Source organism: Rhipicephalus sanguineus, chromosome 6 (assembly GCF_013339695.2).
Source record: "Rhipicephalus sanguineus isolate Rsan-2018 chromosome 6, BIME_Rsan_1.4, whole genome shotgun sequence".
NCBI lineage: Eukaryota > Metazoa > Arthropoda > Arachnida > Ixodida > Ixodidae > Rhipicephalus > Rhipicephalus sanguineus.
Window position 1 is genome coordinate 49,760,139 of NC_051181.1, and position 17,959 is coordinate 49,778,097.

A 17,959-nucleotide genomic window follows, 5' to 3' on the forward strand; every position below is an offset into this window, starting at 1 on the left:
AAGCTGCGACAGTGTCCCGCCTACCTGAATTGGATATTCTTGGTTCGTCCAAGGAGATCAACATGACCTGCTGAGTATTGTTCGATGACGTCTTTCACATCATAAGGCTTCAGGGCCTCCTTAAATTTCCTCCGCGCTACAAAATATTTAATCTGAAAAAGAAAACATCAAAAGGTGACGCACTGCAGTGTATGTTCTTACATTGCTCAGAAATATGCAGTGCCATTTATGGCTAGATGGCAGCTACTGAAAATGAGTGTTACGATTTCACCACACTAAGCACAGCATGAGTTAAGATGTGTTGCTTCATGTTCGCAAATTGTTTACTGTGTTACTAAGCATGTCCAGCATTCACAAGGTTCACTTTCGATACTCGTGTCAGTAATGCAGGAATGCATATCTTAATCCCTACTGATGTTTACGCTAGCTCCAGATATTTGAGCAATCTCTAAAGTATTTTCGCCTTAATTATATTTGTGTCATTTGTAAATGTAGATGCGCAAGTATGAATTATTGTTTCTGTACATTAATTAACTTGCGTTACAATTACTACATTATTTCAATACTGGAATGAAAATACGCCAATTGGTTGTTTGTTCTGTTACAGCACAATCAAATTTTATCAAAATCCGCCTTAAAGAACGCGAGATGCGGCTGACTTCCGTCATGAAGCTTGTACTGCGCTGCACATATTGGAACCAGAAACTTAAACAATTGCTTCCACTAGACCTACCATCTTGGCCAGAGCGTCTGAGCTTTAACAAACCAGGAATCAAACTTCCGGGAAAGTCGATTGTAATCAGAGGTTCTGTGCTGTTATTAATGCTACTGAAAGTGTTATTCTCGAGAGAATATAAATCGTAATGGAATCTATACAAATACCTAGCTTAAGAAAATGAATATGCCCACAGTTTGCTTGAAAACTACGTAACGCTCACCTAATGCATAATGTACAAATGCTTGTATATTCTGGTTGCTGTAAGATGCGAGCCAGCGACAGCGAATTCAGCAACCCAGTACGATCTGAATTCGGCTACCACGGCAGCGGACACAGGGTCAAAGTTGCTTTCGTGGTTTTCTGCAAGCTGCCTTACAGGTGCGTGCATATACTGCCTCATCTGTAAAACACTCTCAGGAAATCTTTCCTTGACTCGCATCGAAGTTAAAAAACGAATGTTTCTTATGTGTTCGTTAACGGCATGAATTAAAATACTTTCGCACAGCAAACTAGTTCTGAAGGACAACGAAACATGTCGACTTACCTTTCTGAGCGACCTAATAGCATTTTTATGCTGTTTCGTGAGCACTGTAAGCCTTGGTTCTTCGGGCTCTTCGTCTGCAATATGAAGTAAAATGTTACACAACAAACATTTTGATGGGTCGCTCACTTACCCTCATTTCTCAAACATACAGCTTCAACAAATTCCTTCATAAACACCTCAGTTGTGATGCCTACGTGCAGATTTATTTGCTACGTCAAAAGCATATGGCTAAAACGCTGCAATGCATAACACGGCTGTTTGTACAATTTTTTTCGGCCATTTAAACTGCACATAGCATAACATACTGTGTAACTGAGGCTTGGTTGTATGCGTATCGTATCTAGACGACCACAAGCTCCAAGCTAACACCACGGAGAATATTCAGGTACTGCTAACTTCCACGCACTGAAACATCTTGGCGACATCTCAGTTCATTAAGTTAAAACTTTTTTTTTTGTTAAGGACGTACACGTGCTAAACTCTTAATGTATCGAGACAGGAGCACGACATTCCAGACCGTCAATTTAGGTTGCTCCTGAATAACTTTTAAAGCCTAATTTGAAAAACTAAGAAGCATTACTCGAATAACGTTCACTAAATGTAGGTTTTTAAACTAGAATCGTTGCGAAAAAGTTGCAGCGCTTAAATATTGACTATCATAACATGTGCACTATATTTCTACCTAAAAAAAGTGTTTTCACTTGTTAAGGCACACAAACAGCAATGCTGATGCAGTTGCGCGCTTTTATTTGACACTGATCGGAGATGACGCTTAGAAACTGGTTGTGTGCGCTTAGTAGAACATTCAACCGGCACAGAAGTTAAATGCCTCTGGAAAAACAATTTTTTGTACTATGCTACTTGGCCAGCGTGCTTTTTATTGTGATTTCTTTGTACTATGATATAATTCTACTGCATCATACTACTGTAATATTAAGCAGGTGCAAGTGCATCGTAGGCAGGATTGAGGATTGTAGTAAAAAAATGCCAAAATAATGTGGGCTGTTTTGTGCTTCAATAAACATGCTGAGTGTGATGAGAGGAAAACGTGAACATGCTTCTCATCAAGCTAAATGGGAATTTTACGGCGATGCCTTCAGCTGGAGTCGGCAATTGCTCTTAACGTCTACCATGCACGGCCACCTGATTTCATTGATAGAAGGCTGGGGGGTGGGGGGAGGGAGGTGATGATTCGCCCTTAGCAATATCGACCGCCGCAAAGCCCGACAAAATCGTTGCGCATGAAAAGGCGTCGCTAAAAAATCACACTGTTCCGCAGCGCACAATAGCGATGCAACTAACGGTGGCAGCCGCAAAGAAGCATAAGCAATTGATTCGCTCTGCTGCGTATCTGTTGAGAAAAAGTGAACAGCTTGATGGTCCCTATTATGTAAGTTTGCTGGCTCGTTTTATCTTACCATTTCTTGTAAACGTTACATAGACCATCGGATCAGAGGTGACGCAGACGGGCACTCCCCGTGGTTACCATGGTGCAGCCGCTGAAGTTTTCCCCCGCCATCTCCCCCCACCCAAGAACAGGTTCATTGGTTGAAGAGAAAAGCTTCATGAACAAGTTATTTTTGTAAGATACTTCTTTATTGCGATAGCAATTATACGGACAATCTCGGCAGATTTTTGCCGTCGCCATTGCCGTCATTTCCCGGATACTTATATGTATTTATATATATAAAAAGGCGCAAAAAATAAAGGAGAACAAAAAATTCTGACGTACCCGACCGGGGATTCGAACCAGCGACCCCTCGCTCCCCCTCGCGTTGGGTTAGACAGCTCAACCACACGCTATGTATGCGCCGACGAAATAACGGCAAGCTATTTATGTTCGCCATTTACCGGAGGTGATACCCAGATCTAGGAGGTGCTTCAGCGTGTTTTCTATAACGCAACTCTCCTACATTTTCTTTCACTTTGTAAATTTCCCTTGACAGGCGCACGACAAAGTGGCCCATTTCTGTACCCACTCGTGATGTGGAACGAAAAAACAAAGAAACACCGGGCACACCTTGTGTCACACGCCCCCGTGTGGCAGGAGACGCAGAGGGGTCACTGCACGCGCCGCAGTTTAAATGAAAAAGAAATATCTAAGAGCGTCCGACCCTCCATTGTCGACACGCAGTCTTGGACAATCCCCCAGAGTGGGTTTGTGCCATAAGTTTGAGGAAACAAACAAACAAGCAGAGAAACAACTATTGTCGACACTTGCAGAGCGTTGCTCAAGCAGAGAGACATAACAACTGTGGCAGTGGTTAGCTCACGCTTGTCCTGTGTATACCAGTGCGTTCATTGCGGGCGCCCTTCTTTGTACTTCAGCGGCGCGCTGCAAGTATCGAGCGGCTTGACGTTCTTCATGTGACATTCCAATGTCTTGCTATCGCATTCATTGCTTAGCCCTTGCGGCAAAACTGCGATTTTCCTGCCAACCGCCTTTCAAGTGCAGCGCTTCTATGCATGGTAATCGTGAATATTGGACAGCATTAAAATGTGAGAACCTATAAAATCAATGTAAATTCTTGTGAACTTTGCGCTGGGAAAAATGACTACGTAGATGAAAATTGCGTACTATGACTAAGAAGTATATGTGACTCCTTATTCTTCGTTTGGGGGTAAAGAAAAAAATCACAGTAAGGCAAATTGTTATGTAAAATTACCGTTCATATCAATCGTAATGACGAAAAAAGAAAACCTGGATACCTTGACTTGCATTGAAGACGTCTTGCATTGACTTGCATTGAAGACACCATTCGCTTGTCTGACTTCTGTTCTTGTACAGCATATTCTCATTTCACCAGAAAAGCTAAATACGAGCTAATATCAAGGCTTAATAATTTTACGTTATCAAAAAAAAAAAAAAAGCTAAACCAACGGGCGCCGGCCAAGAATAAAATAGTTCGTTCAATAAATAACGTTTAGGTGCCCACAACAAAACATTGTTCCCAATCAGAGTCTTATGCAACTGTGAACAAAACCCTCACATTGAGGCCGTGAGGGCAGTTGTTAAAAAAATAATTTGGCCTCTGTTGGTGACCGTATTTCTTTATTATTACCTACAATCCTTCCTCACGAGACAAGATGTTGACAAAATCTTCACTTCATGATTCTGACTTCATAGCGAAAATATGCCAAGCAAATACTTATACTTCGCGCGATCGTGAAATATTCTCCGGGTGACTTGTTAAAAGAACACAAGTTTACACAAACTAGTGAACGAATTATCTATTTGCTTTTCTTCTAAAGCGGTACACGGTCGTACATCATAAAAAATGCTCTTCACAATAGACGACGTGATTTCGCCAAATACCTTCATTACTTTTTGCGGACTAGGACGAGTGCTCTTTAGTTACTATTCAAATATTTTATTGTTAACCGTAAGTATTCAGACAACCCACATTGACACAGTTCCACGTGCATTTGCCATACTTTATATACGGGATGACGGTACTAGCTAAACTGCTCGCGTAGAAATGCTCAGGGACTGAAAGCTACTTGCTACAAAACGTGCAGAAACGATGCAGGAACACGGTGAATCGTTTCAACATTTCTCCTTTTGCGCCGAACGGAGCTTGCGAATGGCAACATACGCACGGTGTGTTTGCTGCAATGCTCGCAGTTAAATAGTATGCGCCTGCAGTATCTGTCATTATGATTGATGAACGAGCGCGAAGAATCCAATATTAATAATCGTTGGGGTTTTGCGTCCCAAAACCTCGATATCATTATGACGGACGCCGTAGTGGAGGGCTCAGGAAATTTTGTCCATCAAGTTTTTTTCTTTCACCTGCACCTAAATCTAAGTATCTGGTCTAAAGCATTTCGCCTCCATCGAAAATGCGGCCGCCGTGGCATGAATTTCATCCCGCGACGTTTCGGTCAACACTCCAGCACCACAGCCACTAGACCACCGTGGCGGGTCACGGACAACACAGTACATGCAGCATATCCTAATTAGTATGAGAGGCAATTGTTTCAACATTTCCTGCCGTTCGAGAGAAGTAACTCGTAAGCACACATGTCACTTTCACTTCGATTAAAGATCCTGCGCCCCAGCGCTGTACTCATAAGCACATATTCGTTTTTGCAAGAAATTGAGCAGCAGCCTGTAGCAATCGCCTGCGCGCACGCTGGTTGACTGTGTTGAACAGCTGTGCCCTTGAAGGTCAACTCTGGGCTGCCCAGCGACTTAGGAAGCCGCCAGGACTCAACAGCTCCGGGCCGCCAACTAGGTGGGACATTTTGCCCGTCCCATAAACGCGCAGGACCTTTCATTGAAGTTCTTTCTATGTGTGTAACATTTCCTTTACTAACGGGCACATTGATTTCTTGCACTTTTTGTTGTTGCTTTCCTGTGCCTGCAAAAATTATAACTACAAGAAAGAAAGCCAGACTGCGGTCAAAAAGGGAGCGGGTTTGGGGATCTTGCTCGGGAACTGTAAAGGTATTTCAGAACTTTGTTGAACATTGGTTCTCGCAAAGGCTGCATCAATCATCCATCTTAGTGTACCGTTTTAGCCTTTGCTCTCCGGGTCGACTGGGTAGCCATGCGAATGCATAGACGGAATACTGAAACGCATTAGCAAGCGATGCCTAATTGGCCAGAATAATATTTGCTGCGCCAAATGAGAAGTACCAGAGGACACCGCTGTGGATGAGTCAATATTTAATTTTCACCAGAGAATTATTTATTGCGAGATATATCTGTCTATTTTTTTCAGCTTGCCTTTCAGTCAGATTTATGCGCGTATTTTGTGCTTGCATACAAGTAATAGGCTTAATTACTATTTTCAGCAGGTATACAAAGGAGGTATTAAAGTTGTGCATCTTCAGTTATTTGCCGTCAAGTCGGCCAAGCCTGTTTGATAAAGCTAATGCAGCAGATGTCTAACTCAGGAAATATGCTTAGTTTGTCGAAATGAGCGAATGCCATTAGCAGTGAAACCGACGCTTGCCGGGTGGCCTCCAGGCCTTCACTCCGAGAAAGGCAACTATGCGTTTTAAGTTGCCCTGCATTCAGACTGCTTTTGAAAGCAGTAGTTGAGAGTTTGAAAATTACCCAGTTTTTAAAAGAAAGAGATAAATAAAGAAACATTGCTTTAGTGCAATACACTGGAGAAGGAAAGTCCGCTTCTGCAACAGGCGACAGACAAGTTGCGCTGTCAGTGCAATCTTAGCCAGCCAGGAAAAATATGAAAGCTGCGTTTCAAGATATCGAATAATCTTCTCGTGATACTATGCACGTCATGACTCGTTACCTGATTCATACATTAAAACAACAATACACCATGTAATTGTCATAAATGACCGTAAATGACCGAGAAGTTCCTAGAATCCTTTCGTTTTTTGTAGAAGTGGCCAAAAATGCCACAATGCAACGCTATCGCCATTGCCATACAGGGGGATATATATACCGGTGCTAAAAATAAAGATAAATTGTCAGCAAACATCTACAATATGCAACCACGGCCCTATTTACAGTAAAGCTGCTCCTTTGGGGTTTCAAGAATCACAGCAATTAAGCTGCTTACATTAAAACGTTGCGCGCGTATGACACGAAGATTTAAACCATATGCACATGTGATTTTTTTTTCAAAGCCAGCAATTTATCTGCCTACATCTTACTTCGAAAGAACATTGTCTATATTCGTGTGCCCTGTTCCCATTTGGCGTAAGTGATTGTACACCTAAACCGGGAAAACGTTAAAGTAGGGTTGAAGACGAATATGCATGAGACAAATATGATGCTAGGTGGTGCTCCGAAAGAGACAGTGCTCGCAATAGTCAACCGTACACTAGAATTTGCAGAGGAGCATTTATATCTAGGTCATATAGTAACAGGCGAGCATGCTCATGCAAAATATTCACCGAAGGATAAGAATGGGTTGATTCGCAAACGGTAGCTTTTCCCCTTTGATGACCGGCAACCTGTCACTGTCCCTAATGCGGAAATTGCGAAACCACTGCACTTTGCAAGTTCTAACACATGGGGCAGGAACTTAGAGTAAAACAAAGAAACTGGAGAAGATCCGACAAACAACACAACTTGCAATGGAAAGGGAAAATATGGCAGCTCCCATAGTTATTCCAAAACAGCGCACAAACGGGACATGAAAGATACCACACTACACAGGCGCTGACTCCCAACTCGCTGAATTCCAAGGCGCTGACTTCCATAAAAGAAGCGTCTCGCTTTTTTATGCTTTTGCGGCTCGTTATGATTAAATATGCCTCACTGTTTTGTGATGGGTGGACCTTTAAACTCCTCACTCGTTGTGCAATTCATATGTATTGACGCCTGTTGCGATTTTACGCTTCTACCGCGCGGCATGACTTGCGTTAAGGATGCTCCTCGCATTAGATGACATTCGTATAGGGTATTATTTTTTCTTCAAAAGCAGTCCCAAGCAATGGCATCGCTCTCTAGAAAGGACGCCTGCTTGCGGCGTGGAAGGTCTAGGTTCGATTACCACTTGAACATAATATATTTTGCTATTTATTTATTTGCATCTGTGTGGAAGTTTCGCTCACGGAGAACACAATTTTCGCCCACAACCAATGACGCCGACGCCGACGCCGACACCGGCATTTTTGGAAAACGAGCATTTTAGTGCTACGGCGATAAAGATAGGAGTAACGTTAAGCGATATGAAGACAGCAGAGTGTATCAGAAAGGGTAGCTCATATTCTTGTTGATAACGAGAAGGAAGCGGACCTGGACAGCCCGCTTCCTTCTCGTTAGAGCACGTAACCGATGGTCACTTGGAGCGACGGACTAGATCACAAGAGGTGGGAAGCGCGGTTATGGCAGCCCTTATCGTTCGGTCGACGATATCCAGCTGGTCCATCTAGCCGAAACCGGAGAGGTATCTCCCTCTTGCTCGGTCCTGTCCGCGTCGTGTAGACAATGGCCAGGAATACGTGCCCTAACAGAGGCACTCACCAGTTGTCGCATCTACATGCTTGTAACGCCGCTAAGGACGCCATGGTTACAACGGCGCCAAAGAGCACACTTTTCATTCAGAGAGCACGCTTCATTAGTCAAACGCCGGCGACAACTCAACGGCACAGCGAAAGCGCCACAGAACGCATCGAGAAGGCTAGGCTGCACGTATCCGTAAGCACGGCCGTTTCCTTTTAAGAAACTTCTTTGAATAACAGTTATCGGCTATAGAAAACAGGTCGATGATGTTCATGCTTTCACTATGGCCATGTAGAGCCACCGTTATGTTCCGCAATCAAAGCGCGACGAATTACCTTTCATTGTGCATGACCTACTACTGCAAAGACCGCTGCCATGCCTAGGCACTCGCGTTACGGTCTCTGATTGGACGCATCTCTGCACATAATATAGCTGCCTTGAACTAGAAAGCTAAAAGCACCGTCTGCATGGTATATTTGTTGAGGATGTGGTAACCAATCCACGATAGAGGTGGAGTCGAACTAAATATCGCTCCCTTTACCTCATCAATGATAGCAGCAAAGCACGCCCGCTGTACGATAGGGAATTCCTCCTGCAGGTGACACGTCATATATCTTCATCCCAGCCTTCCACACAGCTTCCACGTCCTAATCGATTCAGGCGAGCCAAACTAAGTCCACTTTGATTACTGCGCTCGAAATGTGGTTTTCTCTCTCGCCTCATCCGTTTGAAGATGCTGTCGTTTATCTATGCCATCGACTCAAAATTAGACGCTGGAGAATGCTGGCGGTAAACCCCATGTTCGAGCAGTCAGAGGGCTTTGTCTAGTACTAAGCCGCGTAACCAGCTGACGCTGGTTTTGAGGGCCGTCCGAGAGGATACCGCCATAGGACTCCGGTACTGAGGGCGCGTCCCACTCACAGGACCAAGCAGAAGAATAAGATGAAGCTTTCGTAACTAGTACTTTTTATTTAATGTTTTGTCGCCTCCGCCCACGCGTTCTGCCTCTTTTTTTCCGCGTTTTGCTTCCGCGCTGAAACTTTATTGCGATGCATGAACAAGGCTGAACGTCTCCCACCCCTTGCCCCCCTCTTCTTCAGGGTCATCTAGTGCTTTCCAGAGCAGCGCGCGGCCGTGTTACGGGTGCTGCTGAAAATGGCAATGCACGTGTGCATTCCCACTTTAGGCGAAGCTTTTATAGCTCGCTTATTTCAGTGGTGGGATCGTGCACGAGTGACCCGGCGCTGGCGAGCGTTCAGAAATGCGGCCCTCGAAGATGCACCGGTCACACAAGCATTTGTATGCGCCGTTTTGTAATAATAGATGTTTTCTAGATCGTAAAATTGTCGCCGATCACCTGTTTTTGATATGGTGCGCTCTGGTCTTTTATCGAAGTGACGGGTCCTATCACGTGGCCAGATTTATTCAAGTGACTTTTAACAGCGCACCTGTTTAAGCTCAAAGGTTCGCCTTCAAACCGTTCAGAGAAACTCGCCTAGCTGGGACGCGTTGCCTAGCAACCACCTGACACGTCTGCCCCTAGCAACGCGTTGGAGGAACGAAAGGAGGAGGATAGGAGAAGAGAAGTGCAAAGGAGGAGGAGAAGAAATACATAAACAAAATAAAGTTTCTTGGCGATGCGGGATTTGAATCCGGCGAGCGTCGTCTCCACTCGGTTGGGCAGGCGCGCTAGCAGAGCATTTATGAGAACCATTTGACTGCGTTGCTATGGGCGAGAGAACGAGATAGGTATAGGAAGAAAGAGAAAGAAAGACAAACATTTGAGAAAAACAAATACTGAGAAAGAGATATAAAGCAAGGGAATGAAACAGACAGAGAGAAAGGGGCGCAGACAGAGAAAGAAAGAAAGCATAGCCATGTATAGTGTAGTATAGTATAGTATAGTATAGTATAGTATAGTATAGTATAGTATAGTATAGTATAGTATAGTATAGTATAGTATAGTATAGTATAGTATAGCAAGAATATGGCAAATGAAAGTGAGGGTGAGAAGAAGTGACGTGGGGGTGAGATGGAAGGAAAGGAGGAGGGGAGAGCATGAAGCATAGCATAGCATTATATGGTACAGTATAGTAAGGGTTGGAAAGGGAAGTGAAGATGAGAAGGAGGGAAAGGAGGAGGGAAACTCCATCAGCTCCACTGTTTCCTCACTCGTCGCACGACTAGCGCGTAGCTGCACCAATGTTTTATTGAAGTTACTAGTCATTTCACGGTGTGGCATAATAAAGGCTCACGTGCAGTGAAATATTAAACTTAGCGGGCAATATACAGGCAAAATCAAAATTGCTAAACCATCTCTTCTTTTTTTCTTTTCCGGCATGTGATACGTAAGAATGACATGTTTTCAGTAACCCTGCACGAACATACAACTTAAGTAATTTCCTAACTTCCTACAATGGGCACCCAATTATCAATCACGATTACGAAATACATGGCTGATCCCTCCGTCATTGGAATCTGTAAAACACGAAAGTGAAACGTGTCTTCACAGAAGTTGTGCTTATTATGTAGTGATATATGAGAGCTTGTATAATGTCTCTTCGTGTTTGGCAGCTATAGCACCATTTGACGTGGATGAACCCATGTTGACACCTAGTGGCATGTCTTCATCGCGACGACTAACGCCCATGATCATGATTAAACCGTTGTAGTAGCTGAAGTTGTGAACATATATTTAGACGCAGCGAATCATGAATCCCGCGTAAAGACGACATCAACAAGCTCACAATCAACTGAACTAATACGGCGATCTGGGCGAGTTGGTGTACTAACATCTTCGGGAAAATGTGCAGCGCGGCAGGGACGAAGGACAAGAAACGCACAACGCTTAAGTTCGTTTCTTGTTCCTTTGGAGTAGTTTATGCGATTCCGCTCTCTTGTGGCAAGGTGTATTACGGGCAAACTGGTCGATGTTTGAATATCCGCCTCAGAGAACACTTCAGTGCTGTAAAAAATTCTACGACTTCTAATTTGACCGCCCACTGCAGCAGATGCAAATGTTAACCCTTGTTTCAAGAAACAGCCGTGATGTACAAAAGTAAAGATCAAACAAGCCGTGAGATAATCGAGGCTTATCATATGCACGTGGATGCCGCTCGCTGTATCAGCCAAACCTCTATCACACTGCACAAAAAAGAAATAGAATTTTTGAATGGCATGTTCCCGCGCTTCTCTTGTTTATCTGGCAATCACCATGTGGTTTAAATATTTTTGTTTTATGTTTGTGCACGAAATAAATTTCAATTGAGAGTCAGCGCTCCTCTTGTGCGTTTCTTGTCCTTCGTCCGTGCCACGCTGCACATTTTCCCGAAGATGTCACAATCAACACTGGTACTCGATATGCACTTCTTCAAAACCTCGTCAATTAAGGAGAGAAAAGGCACGGTGTGCGCTTTCTAGCAATGGGTAACCGACGCCTGTGCTCATGCAGAGGCGTCGGTTACCCGTTGTGTTGTTAGTCGGCGAGGTTTCTTAGTCGGCATTTGTAGTGTCCTGACTTCTTTCTTGTGTGCTTGTTTGCATGCCCTGTCTTTTTAGAATGTACACTACCGCACTGCGCTTCAGCATCACGGGAGGCAGAGGTTCGTAGCTTGAGCCGCAAACGCGTGCGCCCCGCTGGCGTCTGTCTCGCTCCACGAAGGCACGACATTGGAAGTAAAACAACACTTTCGAACTCAACATGACACAACATTGTTCACGGGGATATTGCGCAGCGAATCCGCATTACGGCATAATTCGCGTCAACATTGGTGCAGTCGTCTACAGGATACATTCAGGAGTAGTCTTTACACGATTAACATTTCGGGAAGCTGTTACCATCACGGCTCAATAAGCGAGAGATGCCATCTTCATGAATGAGTGTACAGTAATCGTATACCCTGGCCCATACTTGTGTTCACTACAAGTTCCTTACGAATACGTGAACTGTTTTGGTCTTGAGCGAATGTTGCAACTAATGTTCTTTATTGTAAATGGGACTCTGAGGCACATTTTGGCCACTGAAGAAGAATTTTGAATGACTTGTCAATCTCGTGATGATGGCAGCATTTCAATAGCTCGAAGATGTGTCACCTACTTCAGAAAAGCTATTGCACCTACGCCCTACACCCTCTTCGCCCGCAGAGGCAGCGAGCCTCAATATGCTCCCAAATTGTTGTCACTTACGCAATCTCAGTCACTTCTCACTTTTACACTGTGTGTAAACAATCAAAGTGTTAAGTAAATCGTAAAAAAATACTAACACATGTCATATGAGCTTCGACCACTTCCGCTTATTTTAAGGCTTCTATCTCATGACTCACGTTCTCTACAAACATGTGGCTTAGGCGAACGTCCTAATTCGCAAGTTACCAGCAGCGAGCGCTAATAACGATGTCACATTCTCTTGCTAGTGCACTTTTTCATTTTTGTCTTCCGCGGTACGTACAATACAGCCCGGAGAAATGTGTTTTATGAATGAAGAATAGATCGTGATGCTAATAATATCTTTTGTGTCCACCAATCTTACGTGGCGAGGGCAAATAGCAGAATAAGCAGCTTCACTAGTTCCATGGTTCCCGGCAAAATGTGTCTCACAAAAGCGCCCAAAGAAAACAAAGTGACCGCAAAATTGTCCAGACTGTGCAATTCTCCTGCCTCAGAAATGATTTATAGCTGCAACTGCAGAATATATCGGTGAACGATTGTATTTGTTGAAGCGTAACTCACAGGGTCCGTTAAGCATTCCTCTAAGACGACTCGAAGGAGAAAGCCATCCGGTGTGATACAATATCATGATCTTCTTCCCCTTCGATAATGATGATGATGCTGCACCGCACCAGATGGATTTGATGATGATTCCTATCATCACCTTCTCAATGATGGTGATGATAATTTATGTCCCATTCACATCGACGACGACGACCACTACTCAAAGTTGTGGTGCTTGTGATGTTGCCACAGACGGGGTTAGGCTGGCCTCAATAGCCGACAATTGCTCCACCTGACCATGTCATGAATCGTAGGGGTGTGTCACCAAGTGTTAACCAGGCCCGTGACTCGCAGGAAGGCAATGAAAATTGGTTGCACGCTTCTCCTAGTTGCTGCAGGCCCTTCAGTAAAAACATCTTCGAAAGACTGGTGCCTATATGATATCTGGGGTTTAACGCCCCAAAACCACGATATGGTTATGAGAGACGCCGTAGTGGAGAGCTCCGGAAATTTCGACCACCTGGGGTTCTTTAACGTGCACCTAAATCTAAGCACACGGGCCTCAAACATTTTCGCCTCCATCGAAAATGCAGCCGCCGCGGCCGGGATTCGATCCCGCGACCTTCGGGTCAGCAGTCGAGTGCCATAACCACTAGACCATTGTGGCGGGGCACTGGTGCCTATGACAACCCCTTTAGAGGCTGCGAACCATCACGTCTCTCCCTGCCGAACTGCGGGTGAAATCGGCAATATCGTGTATTTGATTAAGTCGACGGTCACATTTCCCGTTTGATGAGTCATATAATGCTTTCGTCTTCACAACTCTTCTAGTGACGTTCACAACGTCCTCATTCCCCGCCATATTGGATTGCCTGATGGGGACTCCGAAGCACAGATGCCTTAACTTTCATAATCTGTGGGCTGAAAATCGCAGCGCAAAAACCAAGCGCCAAAGCTGGGCCATATGTTGAACTCATTAGTTTACCCATCTCCTTACTTCCTACTGATGCAGCGGCGTAATTTCAATATCTTGTCGTGGTTGTTGTTGCGCGCACTTTCATTTCCTTTCCTTGTGGCGAGCTTAAGTCGAAGACAACGACAATATGAGAACAGTCAGCATAGCGACAATGACGCGTTGCCCAGGCCCGTAGCCAGGGGGGGGGGGCAGGTGCCCCCCCCCCCTGAAATTTTCATGACACATGGTGTTTTATCTAAAATAAATCATGAAAATAGGCGTGTTTCTCAAATAGCGAAGACTTTCAGCAAGTGGGTCCCCCCCCCCCCCCCTAAAAAAATTCCTGGCTACGGGCCTGGCGTTGACGGACACAACAAGTCACGTACTTGCGAGCTCCTGCCGTTGTAGAAGCTCCTGGAAAAGCGGTGGCCGCACCTCCTTGTTTGGATGCCTTTGGCTCGCAACAAAACCGACAAAGTAAGTTGCAAAGAAGGTACAACTAGGAACAACTTCTACGCCCCATTTGCTGTCCTACGCAAGAAAACGAGGATGGAAGGATAAAAAGGAATAAATACAGAAAAGAGAGGAAATGCTGCGAGCGATACTTTTTTTCGGAAGTGCGTCGATGCTGCACTTGCTCATAGAGGTTTGTCTACTAAGGAGTTCCAGTAATACCCGTATTTTTTCGACTTCCAACTTCGCTAGGAGCCTCGCAAACCAGGAATCGTACGAAGTTCGACGCTGTCCTCGGTGTTGTTATTATAATGCAAGTACAGTTCACTTGCAATATAATGCGCACGGGATATTGTTGACAATTGACTGCAGGTTTGAGAACTGAGTACAGGTTACTATATGAGGATAACGGCTGTTTCGCATATTGAGGTTGAAGAAAGGTCATCATGTCGAAAAATTTGCTAGGTCTTGATTCTTGTACTTGACCACGCATTTTCGTATATAGGAAAAGCTTCATGAGCGGCTTTTTACCCACTCATCTCGCTTTCATACTAACTTTCGCGAATATATTTCACCTGCGCAGTGTCCATTATACAGCAGAGTCGTAACCGCGTATATTATTCAAGAATTTTTAATTTAATGATTTACGCCACCTTTTGCCTCCCACAAAAGAGGTACGTACCGTAATGCAACCCCGTAAGACTCTCCTGGGAAGATTGATAGGTAGGAATTTACAGCTTTAGGCAGCATTTCAATGAACGGCCACACCTAAATGTAACATAATACCTTTCTGTATGCATCGCCATTGGTATATTGCAGGGCATAAGAACTTGCACTTTAATTTCTCAGTTACAATCAGCCCACTCAACGAGGTCGTTAGTTCTGGTTGGTATTGCACGCAGGTGATGACGAAAACGCATATTACTATTTGCAAAATAGGCTCCGTAAAGCTATCGTATTGCATTTATTGCTTGGAAATGAATCTTACATCTAGCGTTCAGTTTATTATTACTTCATCCATTTTCTATAAAGTTTAGGTACGGGTAGATTAAACGTTGCACTATTCCAACATAACTCATACTAACGCACATACTCGTCTAAAATTGTGCTATTTCACAAAGCAAGGAAATAATACGTCCAGCTTCTCGCTTATGCTGTCTGCCCATTGTCTCATTCAGGAGCAGATGCACTTCCACAAGAATATAGAAGAACTCGTTCACCGTGTAAATCGCCATGGTCGGTGCATAGCTTCAATGCATAGCGTGCATAAAGGGGTAGCGCTTTGTGATTCTGTATATCAACGAGGGTCTATTGTCGCATGCGAAAGAAAGAAAAGATCGTAGTGGTGCAAGAGCAAACGAAGATAAGGACCACGAATAAAGCATCGCAAATATAAGCATGTGCCGCTGTGCATTTTAAAGCAGACTGCAAATCCAGCATGAAATTAGCGCTCCTGCGCGTGGCGTTTGCATTGCGCTCTAGCTAGCTCTTGAAAATTCACCAGAATAACGGGATTTTGTTGCGCACAGTAACCGTTCGTTATAAATATGACGTTCATACCTTTAAATGGTAAATGTGCACTGAAAGTACTCGAATCCGCTGGCAGGACACGGATATCACGCCACAGTGCAGATAATCTAGTCTGCCGATTGTAGCTCACTGTGTGAAGCTTTCGCGTATCATCGGGATCTATTTCACTTTTCTTCAATCTGAACCCGAAATCTTCTTTGACAATAATAAGAAAACAGACGTGCGTGTTCACTTAGCTTACCAATAAACATCTCTTGCTTCCCAAGTCTATGAAAAAAGCCTCCGCAAAGCGTTGTTGAGCGATGAGACCCTGTTCTCGGAGAAAAAGGCAAAAGATTTCAGGAAAGTGCATTGCACGTGTCTTCCACATGGAGAGCGCCCCAGGCGAAACTAGCTCGCACGTACGTAACAGTTATTCCATAGTTCACGCTGATCTCATTCACCACCCTGTCAACCTGAAGCACCTGTAGGCGCATATTTTTCTTGTCATATATTCGTCCACATATCTTAGCATACATGCAAACACAACATTTAAGAATACGTCATAAGGAAGGTATACCTTGGTGACAAGTTCGATTTCCATAATCGAGAACAAGTTTAAAACAGAAATTATTTATTGAAAAAACCACCGCACCAATTCGACTAAAGTTTGCTTCATTTAAAGAATACTTCTAAAGCTCTGAAGAAGAATATTTTCATCTATATCACTGAAATTTTTAAGTAATTGCTGATAGGGGATATGTTTTCAAAGCAGAAACATAACGTTTGAAAATTCCCAACTCCTCACTACGATCATGTCGAGTGAGAAATAGCTACATTTCCAGTTTTCCTGCTACTATCAAATTGTTTAAAACGCTTTTGCAAAAGCCATGTTCGGAAACTAGAGGTCTGATTTTAAGGTGATGTGCAGGCATCGATTTGTCCGTTTGAAATCTTTTATTTTATGTAGTGTACAGAAATTCGGTATGGTTTTTAATGCTGAGTTATATAGCTGAAGGCATGACGCTTAACATCCGTGATGTTTTGCGATTTCCTGTAGTTTTATTGAGTGCCTAAGCTGCAAGTGAGAAAAATAAATTATATTGGCTTGTTTCAAGTGCGAGATTCTAGTCGAAATCAGTGCGGTGGTTGTAGAGCGAAAAAAGTGTCGTTACTTCAGTTTATCTACGTATGAGTTCTCGAGCTAAAGTAGGTAGATCGACCTAGATACATGCCAGCAACAAACAGGCTGGCTAATTTTTCGTAATAGGGTGGATTTTTTACTAAACGGTGTCTAAATTGTGATTCAAACGATGTTTCAGGGTTTACATTATTTACGTTTTAAAATGGTCCGTACGCATACTATTTCTGCAATATCTTTTTTGTTTTTCTGTACAAGCGGAAACACGCAAATTAAAGGTTCCTTTAAAAAGAGTGCTAGGTTGATATAAATCAATTTTTTCCAGATATATTGCCATGGATTCACTGCGAAAGCAGATAGGCATATTGCTGTTGTGTCCGTGCCGAAAAAATTTCCAACTTCAATATGATGTTCAAGTTTCGCTTGGCTTACTAAAAAAAGAAATAAACTTGCATTGCATCCGATGCCATCCGGGCTAGATGCCTGTAATTGTATGTTCCAGCTGAAAGCGAAGCCTAAATATTCTGATATTTCTATCTTCCGGAAGAAATTCGAGGAAGGTGCGTTCAACCTAGTTTAATATCGGCGCGTGTCGGACAGGCAATCGCGTCTGGTCGTGGCACGCTCAATTATCCAAGCGTTCTTCGAAGCAGATCGCTATTCAACGAAAACTTGGGAAATCAGCGATGCAACCTCTCTAGCTAGACATAAAAATGTGCCTATGCCGGCATACCTGTTTGCGTCTGGTAGTCCAGTCACGCGTGCGCTCTGAATACTTTTCAACCGTAATAACTTTTTGCTTCCATGACAAAAAAACTGTGCATAATGCCTCGCACATCCCAGAAATATTATAGCGTTTCTTGTCACTCATGACTTACCGTGACCGTAAACTTGCATCGAAATTAGTTTCACGAGCTTCAATCTGATTGCATGCACCATTTTTTAGCTTATTCCTAGGTACAAGAAATTCTGAGAGCCACCTCGTCTTTACATGGTTGCGT

General features: G+C 43.7%; 1 protein-coding gene across 2 annotated transcripts in view; it reads right to left on the reverse strand.

Moving 5' to 3' along the window:
- LOC119395764 (potassium voltage-gated channel subfamily KQT member 1) overlaps positions 1-17,959 on the reverse strand; it is a 284,303-nt gene that overhangs the window by 16,448 nt on the left and 249,896 nt on the right. For both annotated transcript variants that reach the window (XM_037662769.2, XM_037662768.2), the window contains 2 exons: positions 1,263-1,336; positions 25-152 (listed from right to left, as the gene is read on the reverse strand). In XM_037662769.2, coding sequence (XP_037518697.1) covers positions 25-152; positions 1,263-1,336 — 202 coding nt within the window. The remainder of the gene's footprint in view (positions 1-24; positions 153-1,262; positions 1,337-17,959) is intronic.